Source organism: Vitis riparia, chromosome 4, assembly GCF_004353265.1.
Source record: "Vitis riparia cultivar Riparia Gloire de Montpellier isolate 1030 chromosome 4, EGFV_Vit.rip_1.0, whole genome shotgun sequence".
NCBI classification, from domain to species: domain Eukaryota; kingdom Viridiplantae; phylum Streptophyta; class Magnoliopsida; order Vitales; family Vitaceae; genus Vitis; species Vitis riparia.
In genome coordinates this window covers 2,527,668-2,540,801 of record NC_048434.1, presented here as the reverse complement: position 1 = coordinate 2,540,801, position 13,134 = coordinate 2,527,668, and the positions used below count along the sequence as shown (strand labels likewise).

The following is a 13,134-nucleotide window of genomic DNA, read 5'->3' as shown; positions in this document are numbered from 1 at the left end:
AATTTTTTTTTTCTCTTTTTTAAATAATTAAATATAAGATAGTTGAAAGAGAAGTTTTTTTTTTTTTTTTTAAACTTATGTTTCATATAATAAATCACTAAAACAGTGGTAGTTTAATGGTTAGATTTTGATGAATTTATATTATATTCTTACTTTCAAGTAATCCACCGTCATGGTAGCCCAGTTAATCAGGGCAATTACGAGGAAATATGGTCTTAGTGCTTATTATACCTTAAAGCATGTAGACGTTGTTGATAGTGATTCAACAAAAGTGGAGCCAAAGGCTTGATGCTGATTAGTTGAGTGTTTTAAAGTTAAACAACTTAGCCAAAGACTTTTGCTAAGGAAGGATCCAAGGAAAATATTATATCATAGTTATCATTAAGATAATTAATGATATTTTATATTATTATTAACAAATTAAATCATTTTAAATACTAATTATGAAAATATATCGAATTAAACAACCATAGAATTAAGAACACTTAAAAAAGAGTTTTAGATTATGTATATAAAAAAAATTATCAAGAATATTTAAAGGAAATTTTCAAAGGAATTAAAAAATAGAAAGAAAAGTCATTAGAAAATTTCAATATATTTAATCATTTCGTAGCAAAATCCTTTAAAAATATTTTAAAGAATTCAATAATTTATGTTATAGATATGTTTTAAATGAAAGAGGTGTTCCCCTTTTAAGTCTCGTTGTTTTACAATTTGATCTCATTTATTTATACCTTAACTCATTTTTTATACTTACGTTCAAAAACCTAGATTTTTTTATATACTTTCAAAAGTGGAGATTAAGATTTCCATTGATATCAAATCAATACCTTGATTTATTTCCCTTTTTTAAATAACTAAATATAAGATAGTTGAAAGTGAAGTTTTTTTTTTCATATAATAAATCACTAAAATACTAGTAGTTTAATGGTTAGATTTTGATGAATTTATATTATATTCTTACTTCCAAGTAATCCACCATCACCGTTGACTTAGTATTGTTATTGTGGGATGGTTTACCTTGAAGTTTATGGACCGCCTTCGAGGTATGGATTTCCATGAATAGTCCTAAAGACTTGGTCATAAAAGGTTCCTCGATTATACTAATAATAATAATAATAATAAATCTTACTTCCAAAAAAAATATAAATAGTTAATAAGAACTAAATAAATATTATTTTTTTATGATTTAGTTAAACCAACCATAAAAAATAAGTATAAAAAGGAAAAATAAGTATGAATAATATTAAATAAGATTTTTTTATTTATTTTAGTTTAATCTTAATATATTATTAGTAATTAATGGTAAATATTATGTTTTTGGTAATATTATTTAGTCACCATTATTTTTTATTTAAAAAAATTTTTAAATTAAATTTATATTTTTTTTAGAGGGGCAAATTTTCCATTTTGGTTTTTTTTTTTTTGGAAAATTGAGGGGGGCCGTGAGCCTTGGCTGGCTCCGCCAGTGACTATAAATCACCTTAACTTCCAAAGACTCACTTCGAGCTACCTCTTATCTGTATTGAGCTTGCGGTTCGACTTCTCTCTTTTTCAACAACTCACAATGGTTGTTACCTTCCCCACCTCCCTAGTTCTGTTAATTTTCATGGTGTCTTGCAGCGTCAATATTTTCATGGCTGACTCTGAACCTGTGTGCCAGCCCGCATACCCCGCTCATGCAATTGCGGTAGATGAAGGAGATGTGAACTTGCTGCAATTTGCTGAGAACCTTGAGCACTTAGAGGCTGATTATTTCTTATGGGGTGCACTGGGATATGGCCTGGATGAGGTGGCTCCCCAGTTAGTGATGGGGGGCCCTCCTCCCATTGGAGCTAAGAAAGCTAAACTTGATAACCTTACACTCAACATCATCACAGAGTTTGCCTATGAAGAAGTTGCTCATCTCAGGTTTTTTTTATATGTATCCCAATTCTGTTTAATAAAATCTTGTTTTTAGTTTGTGGGTGTTCATTCATGAGACTCTGTTTGATTTGATTATCTGAAGGATCCTCAAAAGAACTGTCGGTGGGTTCCCAAGGCCTCTGATGGACTTAAGTGCTGGTAACTTTGCAAAACTGATTGATTCAGCATTTGGATATGCCCTTGTCCCTCCCTTCGACCCCTACCATGACAGCCTCAGTTACATGATATCTTGTTATGTGCTCCCCTACATGGGACTCGTAGCGTACGTAGGCACGAACCCACTTCTCACAGGCTATTATTCAAAGAGAGTAAGATCATACATATATCCTGTAATCAATTTTTGTCTTCCTTGTGATATTTCTTGTAGGCAGGCACATATCACTCACTGCTTTGCTCATTAGATTTTGTATCCTTGCCCAGCTCTTGGCAGGACTATTAGGTGTTGAATCTGGCCAAGATGCTGTTATTCGGACGTATTTGTATGAGCGAGCTAAAGAACAAGTACATCCATACAAGCATACAGTTGCTGAATTCACAGCACGCATTTCAGAGTTGAGGAACCGGCTAGGAAAGTGTGGTATCAAAGATGAAGGCATCATAGTCCCAAAAGAGCTAGGAGCTGAGAACCGGACCACGACTAATGTCTTGTCATCAGATGCTGATTCCATCTCTTACATGAGGACTCCAGCAGAAGTACTAAGGATTGTGTATAGCACTGGGGATGAGCACATTCCTGGGGGGTTCTACCCAAAAGGGGGAAATGGGAAGATAGCAAGGGGATTTCTCAAAAAGCATTAGGGCATCATTCAGTATTTTCTACTAATAACTGTTCTATGGTGTTGTTGTTGCTGATAAAATTATGTAATCCATGTGGCTGTATCACCTGTCAGTTATTATTACTACCAATAAAGCAATAAATGCCATGATCAAGTCTTAAGCTCCAATGCCTCGTGCTAATTAGGAAGCCCTTAACAAAACTAGTTTGGCTTTCAGGACTCTTGGTTCAGGAGGGTAATGTTTTCAAATGATGAATACTACAACAACCATCTGCTGATTATATTTTACATTCTTATAGATCATTGTACAAACAACAAGCTCTTTACATGAAAATAAACGTTCAGGTTATTGACAGAGGCAAGGTAATACTTCCGAGTAAACATAGAAATATAAGCTATTTGGTAGCCTTCTTCCTGGCATACTCATCTTATTTGTCTGCAGGGAAAGAAATAAATGATAGTTCAAAAAGGTCACCTAACTATTGAAAAAGGAAAAGGATAAAACAACAAATGCATGCATAGGAACTTCTACGCCTCCTCTGGATTCTTTGTACAGGATGGGAATGAATTTGAGTCTTGGAGACAAGAAAAAATGTGTCTCTATCACAACCTGTTTCCTGACCTTCCAGAAAAATATGAGGTTGATCGGCTCTTGGAGCTAGCTTCAGAGTACCCACGCTGTCCATGCAGAGGATCACTTGCGACATCCTGCAAAATTCACATGAAATTTTCTTAGGCCTTGCAAGCTTGTCAGTATGGCAGATTTTTTATGAAGTTAGTAGACTGTTAGTAGTATCTGATTTATTGATGTTTGTTGTAATGTACATGAATTTACCCGACGGAAGGAAACTTGGCTGTGGTTGGTAGAGTGGTACTGACTGCCACCCATCATAGTTGGGTCCAAATGTTCCTCTGAAAGCTCTCTCAATCTGTTGAGTTCTGGTAACACAGCCTTGCCAAGATCAGGTCTGTCTTTCCGCCTTAGTTCTGCACACTGGAGGGCTATCTTGGCGAAGCTCAATGCCTCTTCAAGTGGCCAATCAGGCACAACCGGATCCAGCATCTCTTCGAATGTATCTCTTTCAATAGCTCTTTCAACAAGGTGAGTCAACCCCATTGGTGGCTTGGCTGTTATTATCTGTAGAAGCATGATGCCAAGGGAGTAGACATCAGATTTTATGCCCAGCATGCCTGTTTGCTGATACTCTGGATCTATATAGCAGAAAGTCCCAGCTGTTGATGTCATCCGATACTGGGTCACATTGTCAGCTACAGATGGGGGAACCAGCCTGGCCAACCCAACGTCACTAATCTTGCTTACGTAGTTGCGGTCCAGCAGGATGTTGGCCGGTTTTAGGTCACGGTGCACTAGTGGCTCTGGTTTAGTCTGGTGGAGGAACAACAGTCCAGTGCCAATTTCAGCTGCAATTCGGAACCTCAGCTGCCAAGACAGAGGTGGAGAGCCTCCTCGCCTGAAAAGCCGGTCTTCTAAGCTCCCATTAGCCATGTACTCATAGACCAAGCATCCATACTCTGGGCAGGCTCCCAGGAGGAGAACCATGTTAGGATGGCGTATGCAGCTGAGAACTTCAACCTGCAAGCAGAAAGAAACATATATACAGCCTTGCTAATTATGAAACAGTTCTAGTAAGAAGCTCAGTTTGCTGTTCAGAATCAAATTCATAGCTTGGAATCAAGGGTGGTGTCACATAGTTTGAAATTTGTTTCGTTTTTAGTTCTGAAACATGTACAAAAAACCAATGTATAAATGATAATTTGATTAAGAAAATGAATGTGTTTCCAAAATCACATACCTCTTGCTGGAACTGTGACCTTCCTTGAGCGGCATCTGGTCGAAGAACCTTAATTGCAACTTGTGTATGGTCCAGATTACACTTGTATACAGGCCCATAACCCCCTTCTCCAATCTTGCGAGATTCTGAGAAGAATTCTGTTGCAGATTCGATCTCCTCAATTGTATACTTCCTGTACCTGACATCGGTTTGTGCCAGGGAATCCAGGACCTTTTTCTTCTCTTCTGCTTCTTTAATTGCTTTCATTTCTGCATTGATTCTCTTTTGTGCTTCCAGTTCTGCAATCCTCTGAGCTGCTTCAGCATGCTCAATGGCTGCCCTGGACTTAGCTTTTTCCCTTTCTGCAATTGCCAATGCAGCTTCTTCAGCTAGTCGCGCCTCTTCTAACCTCTGTTCTTCTTCTAGTTTCCAGCGCTGAAGCTCCCTCGCCTGTAATGAAAGATCTCCTCAGAATTTCCTGCACTGGTTTGAAGGAAAAGAAAACGAATGGTATTTCATGTACCTTCTGTTTCGCTGTGAGTGCTTCTTTGCAGGCTGTACTGTACATATCCATTGTCTGCTTGAGCTCCAGCTTTAGCCTCCTCATTTCAGCTTCCACATCTTCCTGTTAGTTTCATTACTTGATCATACTTGGCCCCTCCAAAAGTTGATAAATCCCCATAGAAAAATCTTCTCAATTGTAATGGAATTTAGCGATCAATTCATTAAAGTAAATAAAAAGTCTATTCATCAACCAAACAAGATGGTATGTGATGAACATAAACATCTTTCATGGATGGGTAAAATACGCTTCTTGGATTATTTGCCTAGTTAAATGATTCCATGTCCTTACCGCCGACTGCGATGACCATGACGTCCTATCATTTTCCTGGGAAATTGCTAAGAATTCAGGTGGAGAACCAATTTCCATTGATTTTCTTCCCATTTGTGATGACTCAAAGGTTTGGTTATCCATGTCAGAACTGTTTGAGAGCCGTGGGTTGCTCCTGATTAAGTCAATGTTGCTGTCATAAAATGGAGGAAACATGCGGTCAGTGCTTGGCCTACCAGAGCTGACAAAGGATATATCTGAATCCGGTAATGAAATTTCCCCATATGATCTGCCATTTGGGCCTCTTGCTCCTCTAGTGAATGGTGACCTGCCCCCACAAAGATTTTAAGTTGGTCAGTTCAGAAAGTCCATAAAGCATTCTCCCAAAATCTGTTTCTAAATTGAAGTCTTCCCCATTCATTTTCCTCTAAATGTATAGTGTGACTTACTTGATGTGTTCGAAATCATCATGTGAGCTGCGTGGTGGTTCCACAGGTGGCTTTTCAACTGCTGATAGAGGATCATCACTTATTGCTCATTTCCATAAGAGTTCAAAAAAGAAACAGATACTTCAGGTAAACCAACCTCTTGAACTAGGAGCATGGGGAATAGGCAAATCTGATGGATCCGGTCTGATGCTCCCTTGGTTCATAATTTGGTTACGCAGAGGGGATATGGCTGGGGCTGCACGGGAGGCAGATCGCGTGGATGAAATCTTCCCTTTGGATATGACATATACAGTACAAAAATCTGGTGCCCCTTTTGTTATACTTCCAGGGATGTCAATTGCCTTGAATCTTCTGTAGATGAAGGTTTCTGAGGTTAAGAAATTTCAAGACTAATGCAATGTGATAACACAATTGGAAATCATTTTAAGGCAAATACAGGTGACTGAAGAAGGACACACACACCTGAGAAAGCCACCTTTTGCAGGGGCACCAACAACCAAAACCTCAATTGCTGAATGAGAAACATATTCAATCAATGCTTTCACTACATCAGTATCTTCTAGTATCACATCTTTGCATTGTATCTGATGTCGGATTTTTCACGTTGAAAAACAGAAAGCATGTTAGCAGATGAACACATATCCAATGCTTAGTATAAGATTTATGTTTCCTCAGCATAGTAGCAGTTGGTTCAATACATTTTTTTTTTATAAGAATTAGAAGTTTGGGTCACCAAAGCTTACATCTTTTCTGGTGCAAAAACACCGAAATGGAAGGAACAACTCCTTGGTATAGTGATCAAGTTTGGCCACCTCATCACCGGCTGCAGGGCAAAAGCAGAAATGGAAGTCAGTTGTTTGACAAGCTAATACAAGACCTGGCTGTGAATGTAAGCTAGTAAACTAGAAAGGAGATGGATAACATTAGTGAGAAGAAATCAAATCTTAGGAAAAAGTTACAAGGCTTGTGCTGAAAATGATTTGAGGACTGGATATGAAAATGGGAAAGTTCCCCACAAGCCCCAAGTTGCTTCAATTAGCAGTTCTGCATATGGGTTTAAGCTGTGTGACATGATGTTTGTAAGATAGGATAAGCATTGAACCCCAAAAAATGTGGTCATGGGCAATGCATTTTTTTTTTTTTTGAAAGAAGAAGCCACTCCATGAACAAAAATGGGTAAAACATGCCTGAATGACTACTGCCAGATTTCTTAGAGTAAGAATTCAGAGCATTAAGAAACACCAGAATTCTAACCCTGATCCTAACCCCAAAGATATTACATGATCATAATATACCTAGTGGGTTAGACACGGTTAGAGATGAATTTATGAATGAAGGAGAGAAAGAGATACTTGGATAAGAATGACTATGACTTTGTTTGAGTTTGACATGGATGAGAACAACAGTCTGGCCTCTGTTGAGGATATTATCAATAGCCCATTTGAGAGCCGATTGGCTCCCTTTGTCCTTGTCTATTGCCACTGCTACCAAAGGATTTCCTCCTTCCTTCTTTTCTGTATTTCCTCTACCCAGCCACATTTCTCTTGGACTCTCTCTCTTTCAACTCTCTTCCTTTCAAGAAAACAAGCACAGCCCAGAATTCACCAACTCTCTGAATCATCAACTGCCAACAAATGCCACCTTTTCTCTCTCTGGAATCTCAACAAAATACACATGCCCCAGCTTCTTTTCTCATTTCCTCGTCTCCCAAAGAGACACAGAAGCCACCCACATTTCTTTTCCTATTTTATTTTCTTTCTTTCTTTTTGTTCTTCAGTTTCTCTGTGTTTTTTGTCTAACAAAGAAAAAAGAACCACCCCACACCATACCCATCTCTCCCAAAATTAGCTATTTTGATTCCTTCAAAGTAGAGAATACACGACTTTCTCTCGCTTTCTCTCCCCCCTCCATTGTGGTGTGGCCTCTGAGAGAGAGCTCCCATCATTTCGGGTGCTTTGGTGGACCATTGACTTATTTGTTGTAACAACCCAAATGAAGATCCTTCTGTCAATGGCTTCTCATAATTTCATTAGAAAAATATAGCATTACCCTTATCATAATAACAAAGTTTTTGAATGATAGGATCAGTGAGGCAAATTCTTCATTTTAGCATCCCAATCTAATTTTCCAAAATCTTTCCCTGACATGGCATAAAGAGTTTAGAGAGTGGAGAAAATTTTAATCACGATGTAGGAAACCAATTTTTATATGACTTAATGGATTATTTGATAAAATTTAATACTTAATACTTAATAATTTAAATTAACTTTAAGCTAAATTATTTTTAAGTTATTGATTTAAGATTGAGTAATAAGTATTAAGTAAAAATTAGTGTGAGCAAATGAGAAAAAAATAATTTGAGATTAAGGATTAATTAACTATTTTAACTTAATACTTAAAGTTAAAAATAACTTTAAGTTGTAATATCAAATTGTTTTATAAAATATGTTTAATTTACTTAATGATTTAAATTAAGTTATTAAATCATTAAGTTGACTTACCTAACTCCCTTTAATTGTTGACGAAAAACTTATTATTCAATTTTTACTTTGAGTTAATTTAAAATTTATTTTAAATCATCCCATTCACATATTTACCCTTATTGATTTTGATTAATATTTATTTTTATTAATCTTAAATAATAAATTTGTTTGTTAAATATCCATATATAAGATAACTATAAAATATTTATAATAAAAAAATGAGTATGTGCAAATGAGTCATAAATATTGATTAATAATTTGATTAGTGTGTGCAAATGTGATAAAAAAGATTTAAGATTTTGACTTAATACTTAAAGTTGCTTTTAATTTTAAGTCGTGATATTAAATTATTTAATGACATAAATTAAATTATTAAGTCAAATTAAGTCATTAAGTTGATTTACCAAACAAACAATCTTAATTTCTGAATGCAGAAACTATTAAACCCAAAAGCAAAGGTATAATCTTTGTATATAAAACCATATGTCAGAAGAACTTCTGCAGAGGCCAAGATTGTAGTACAGTGATGATACAAGATTTTGAGGCAAAGTAGCAGTAGATATAAAATGAGATTATTGTATAATATGTAATTGGGGGTACACTGCAAACAAGAGTTTCAGATGATTATGATTTCAAACTAGGACATGATCTCTTGAAAGATTGAAATTCATACAAGCCCCATGACTGGATCTTCCAAATAAGTTTCTTGTTTTTCTTCTACACATGTTGGATGAAGATCATAGTCACATACATCACAAGAGAATGCCCAGAACCTCCCTAGCTTCTTGCAGGAGTCACATACATATGCTTTGGCCATGTCCAGCTTAAGTATATGTTCATGTTTCAGGTCCTTTACCTGGCGAGGCAGCGCATCTCCTTCCTCTTTCAAGGCTGCTTCAATCTCAGTAGTCCTTGACTCAGTAAATGGAAAGGCCATGGCACCATAGGAGGAAATAATAGCCCTCCCATTTGTGCTAATTGTCTTCCCATCAGAGCCTAGTAGGACCAAAGCTGGAATCCCTTTGATGTCAAAGATCCTGCAAAGGTCTTGTCGTGCCTTGTCCTCGTATGGGATGGCTAGCCATGGCATGTTACTTAAGCTGAGATCAAATTCTTGGTGGTCTCGATCTGTTGAGACAAATATTATTTCAAAGCACTGATTTCGAGTGGCCACCAGCTTGTTGTAAGCTTCTATAAGTTGTGCAGTGAAGGCACGGCAAGGAGGGCACCAATGCGCAGCAAAGTAGAGGCCTATTGTCTTCCCAACAAGTTCAGATACTAATATCTGCAAAAGCTCAAGTCTGTGAACGTTACACCCTAATATGCAAAAATTGAAGGACAAAAACAGGTAGAAACAAGTTAATACCTCTCTACCACTGCTAGAAATCACATGGTTTCGTCCTTCATTTGCCAAAAGTTCTTCTAGTTTTCCTCCCTGACGCTTAGCATTATCCATAGCCTTCAATTCCTCCCTTCTCTGGCTTGTGAAGGGAAATGCACTTGCACCATAGTCTTCAATCAACCCAATTGCATCTTCTTCAATTGATTTTCCATCCAAGCCCAATGGTATAAATGATGGGATGTGATCAACATGGTAGTGGTCACTCAATCGCCTATGCAAATCTACATTGAACGGAACTGCAAGCCATGGCATGGACTTAAAGTGCTCCCCAAATCCAGTCTCATCTCGGTCAAAGGATATGAATATAATCTCTATCATTCTACCAGTCTTTATTAATGAATTATAGATTTGGACCAGCTGTGGTGTAAAAGTTCTACAAGGCCTGCACCAGTTGGCTGAGAAGAAGAGGCAAATCATCTTCCCTTCAGTTGATGATAAAGATACCTATAACAGGATCAAAACATGAGTTATTTTGCTTCAATTTCATATATATATATATATATATATATATACACAAGCAAATTTCACATCATGGCTCTATTGGGTTCCTGAAAAGATCCTTCTATTTCTTTTATCCATCTTCTCAGCAACCAAACAGATCAATTCAGAAAATACCCCAAATAATGGTTCATTCCAAAGCATGTAATAGGTAATAAGAGCTTAAATTTGAAATTCTAGTAGAAGTCACAACAAACAACAGGGCTGAGAGAATAGACAAAGAATTCAGAGTTACACGGCTACCTTTCCTTCACCAGATAAAAGGAACTCAATCCCTTCTGATGCTAATACTGTTATGATGTCGTTGCTGTCTACACATTCCACTCCAAGATCAGGCCCTGCCATTAGAGCTTGAAGCAAGAACTGCCACCCACTCTTTTCCTCTTATCTACAAAATAGTAAATGTCAAAAAAAGAGTTTCCCGTAACCGTACAAGTAACTTCAATCTTGGTTTTTTTGCTGTTATCTGCTACTGCTTTTTAAAGGTATTGGAGGGCAGGGCATTCATGATTCCACAAGGGAATTTCAATCCTTTATCCAATATACAAATTGAAGTTAGCAATATTCTTTTACATATTCCCCCCAATTGAATTCAATGAAAATGGAATTGCAGAAAGTTAAGATTCTAACACCAGAGAATCTTGAATTCCAGAACAATATGTCTCAAACTTCTGGAGTTGGAGTTAGTATATATGTTAGTTGGTGTGGGCTTTAACATTTTTAGGATCCCATCTACTTAATTACTTAATCTGCAGTTTTGAATTTTTAGGCTTCAAATGCAAGCTTGAAAGCCAAGAACAGGTGTGGTATTAATGGGTAATCGAGAATTGGAAAGAAAAAAAATTAAAATCACCCTCCTCTACTTGGTTAATAAAAGCTAGGTGCTTGCTCTTTTAATCTAAAGATGCCCTGAACTTTTTCTAACAATCCTCTTTAATTTAGGAGAAACGCACCTGTAGAAGAATAATCAAAAGAGGGGAATTGAAGTAGCCCTTGTGTGAACAAGGGCAATAAGGATTCCTAGCAACAAGGTGGCCATGTACAAGTTGATTGGAGGTGGTGAAAGGTGCCAATACTTTTGACATAGATGGTTCCTTTTCTTCCCTTTGGGCATGTTAAAGTAATACTCCTACAAGAAATGGTTCCTATCTGCATCCATCCTGCAGCCCATCAGGTAATATGCCAAGGAGGGGAATAGATTAGAAGGAATCAGATTCCGGGAAAAATCATGAATCTTGAGTGCAACATGTTTCACGCCCACACCTAGCACAATATCTTGGATCAGGTTTTGATCATCTCATCTGAAAACCAATTGGAGTTCGACCCATACCCAAGATTAAAAGTTGCACCCCAACAATTAAGAACCATGTTTGGATTTGTCATTTAACTAAACTCAATTTATCAAACTCACCCACCACCAAGAAGATGTCATTTCTTGAACACAACCTCATGATTTCTACACATAATATGAATGATGGTATAAGCTGGTTTCTTTTCAGGGGATGCCTCAACACAATTGTACAGAAACCAATTTACAATATGCTCCAAACATAATGCAAACAGAAGACAACCAAGCCCTTCAATCAAGTTGGGGGTTTGGGTGATTACCCAGTTCAGATTTTGCCAAATCATACTGGACCCACCATTTGGGGGTGCCCCAATGCAGACTTGGCTTGATCTGAGCCGGTTATCAGACCTCTAGCATTGCAGAGAAGATGAGTATTAACTTTAAAATTTTACACAATATATACACCACACTAACCCTTTCAGAACAGAGAAGCTCCAGCTCTCAAGAAAAGTACACAAGAATATTGTACAGCCATCATTTCTGGGCCAGAAAAATGGTACATATGAAGAACAAAAAGTACCTTACAGTTGTTGATTATCCTTCTTTCATGGATCAACCCTTTGTTTTGAGAGATTTGCGAAAAGGAAAAAGGGCGCAAGGAGAATAAATTTAGTGAGGAGAGGAATATCCACCCACATGAAGTGTAGGTGAATATGATGATAAGGGATGAGTCATTGTTGCTAACGTATGTTATGGCTAAGATGTAGACATTGGTGATGTTAACCTCACAGTACTGTATCACTGCTGTGCATGCCCTGAAATCTTCTCTTTTTCCAAACTTTTTGGCTATCTTCACAAAATTTTGAATGTCTGTATAAAGATTTTGGCAATTCAATTGAATTAGTATAGCTTATATAAGACCCATGAGTCATTATTTTCTAAAGAAAAAACCAGTACTGTAAAAGGTTTTAATAAAATATAGTATTAGAAGTTTCAGATTAAGTTTGTTTTTATATTAAATCATAAAATTATTGACTTATTGAAAGCCACTTCAAATCAAAATCTATCGAGAAAAGACATTGTAATTTATAAGCTTTTTATTTTCTTTTTAATACGAAACAAATTAGAAATGGGTGAATAACGTTTTGTTTTATAATTGTTTTCGAAAATAATTTTTTGTTCTCAAAAAAAAAAAAAATTATGTTCTTAAAAATATAAAATAAGGTATTTTTAAATAATATTTTAAAATTATTTTCTCTTATTTTCTAAGAATTGTTTTAAAAAAATAATTATTTACATATGAAAAATGATTAAAAATAAAACACTACATATACAAGTTGTTTTTAAAACATAGTTAAAAACAAATAAAACATATTAAAAATATTTCTGATTTTCAAATAATATTTGCTCTACAAAACATTAAAATATAATTTTCAAAAATTATTCTCAAAATTCTATTTTTGAGAATGATTTTTTAAAACGGTTATAAAAAAATGATCTAGGTAATCCAAATAAATTATAAACCAATTTTTTAATTTTCTATGAAGGTTCTTTGAATTATCAATTCAATCAATAAGAGATAATAAGAAAAAACATAGAAAAATCTATAGACCTAAAAAATCATAGGTCAATTGACAGCAAAACAATCAACTAACTTGATAATAAGCCATCAAACCGTTTATATCAT

At 36.0% G+C, this 13,134-nt stretch overlaps 3 protein-coding genes across 6 annotated transcripts; 1 reads left to right on the top strand and 2 right to left on the bottom strand.

Moving 5' to 3' along the window:
* Positions 1 to 1,519: 1,519 nt before the first annotated feature.
* On the top strand, positions 1,520 to 2,870 carry LOC117912085 (desiccation-related protein PCC13-62-like). The gene is made up of 3 exons (XM_034826549.1): positions 1,520 to 1,911; positions 2,009 to 2,234; positions 2,347 to 2,870. The coding sequence occupies exons 1-3, from the start codon at positions 1,568 to 1,570 to the stop codon at positions 2,722 to 2,724; spliced, it is 948 nt and encodes a 315-aa protein (XP_034682440.1). The 5' UTR covers positions 1,520 to 1,567; the 3' UTR covers positions 2,725 to 2,870.
* Positions 2,871 to 2,958: 88 nt separating this feature from the next.
* LOC117912084 (U-box domain-containing protein 52) lies at positions 2,959 to 7,601 on the bottom strand. 2 transcript variants are annotated; one of them, XM_034826547.1, is made up of 10 exons: positions 7,129 to 7,601; positions 6,520 to 6,599; positions 6,239 to 6,360; positions 5,913 to 6,127; positions 5,777 to 5,837; positions 5,349 to 5,655; positions 5,019 to 5,120; positions 4,517 to 4,945; positions 3,538 to 4,296; positions 2,959 to 3,410 (listed from the first exon to the last, which is right to left on the bottom strand). In XM_034826547.1, the coding sequence occupies exons 1-10, from the start codon at positions 7,313 to 7,315 to the stop codon at positions 3,306 to 3,308; spliced, it is 2,367 nt and encodes a 788-aa protein (XP_034682438.1). In that variant the 5' UTR covers positions 7,316 to 7,601; the 3' UTR covers positions 2,959 to 3,305. The 2 variants fall into 2 exon arrangements, with proteins under 2 accessions (XP_034682438.1, XP_034682439.1); XM_034826548.1 differs by having other exon boundaries at positions 5,777 to 5,834.
* Positions 7,602 to 8,801: 1,200 nt separating this feature from the next.
* On the bottom strand, positions 8,802 to 12,197 carry LOC117912042 (probable nucleoredoxin 3). 3 transcript variants are annotated; one of them, XM_034826467.1, is made up of 4 exons: positions 12,028 to 12,197; positions 10,403 to 10,547; positions 9,626 to 10,105; positions 8,802 to 9,544 (listed from the first exon to the last, which is right to left on the bottom strand). In XM_034826467.1, exons 2-4 carry the CDS (start codon positions 10,502 to 10,504, stop codon positions 8,927 to 8,929), a joined length of 1,200 nt encoding a protein of 399 aa, XP_034682358.1. In that variant the 5' UTR covers positions 10,505 to 10,547; positions 12,028 to 12,197; the 3' UTR covers positions 8,802 to 8,926. The 3 variants fall into 3 exon arrangements, with proteins under 3 accessions (XP_034682358.1, XP_034682360.1, XP_034682359.1); XM_034826469.1 differs by having other exon boundaries at positions 12,033 to 12,197; XM_034826468.1 differs by lacking the exon at positions 12,028 to 12,197 and adding an exon at positions 11,922 to 12,021.
* Positions 12,198 to 13,134: the final 937 nt, after the last annotated feature.

Excerpts from the sequence above, each read along its gene's own strand:
- LOC117912042 (XM_034826467.1), bottom strand. The coding sequence starts at position 10,504 with ATGGCAGGGCCTGATCTTGGAGTGGAATGTGTAGACAGCAACGACATC. Across the intron at positions 10,106-10,402 it reads TTTTATCTGGTGAAGGAAAG|GTATCTTTATCATCAACTGA; the intron begins GTAGCCGTGTAA and ends ATCCTGTTATAG. Across the intron at positions 9,545-9,625 it reads TTTCTAGCAGTGGTAGAGAG|ATATTAGTATCTGAACTTGT; the intron begins GTATTAACTTGT and ends GAGCTTTTGCAG.
- LOC117912084 (XM_034826547.1), bottom strand. The coding sequence starts at position 7,315 with ATGTGGCTGGGTAGAGGAAATACAGAAAAGAAGGAAGGAGGAAATCCT. Across the intron at positions 5,838-5,912 it reads CCATGCTCCTAGTTCAAGAG|CAGTTGAAAAGCCACCTGTG; the intron begins GTTGGTTTACCT and ends ATCCTCTATCAG. Across the intron at positions 5,656-5,776 it reads GATGATTTCGAACACATCAA|GTCACCATTCACTAGAGGAG; the intron begins GTAAGTCACACT and ends TTGTGGGGGCAG.
- LOC117912085 (XM_034826549.1), top strand. The coding sequence starts at position 1,568 with ATGGTTGTTACCTTCCCCACCTCCCTAGTTCTGTTAATTTTCATGGTG. Across the intron at positions 1,912-2,008 it reads GAAGAAGTTGCTCATCTCAG|GATCCTCAAAAGAACTGTCG; the intron begins GTTTTTTTTATA and ends GATTATCTGAAG. Across the intron at positions 2,235-2,346 it reads CAGGCTATTATTCAAAGAGA|CTCTTGGCAGGACTATTAGG; the intron begins GTAAGATCATAC and ends ATCCTTGCCCAG.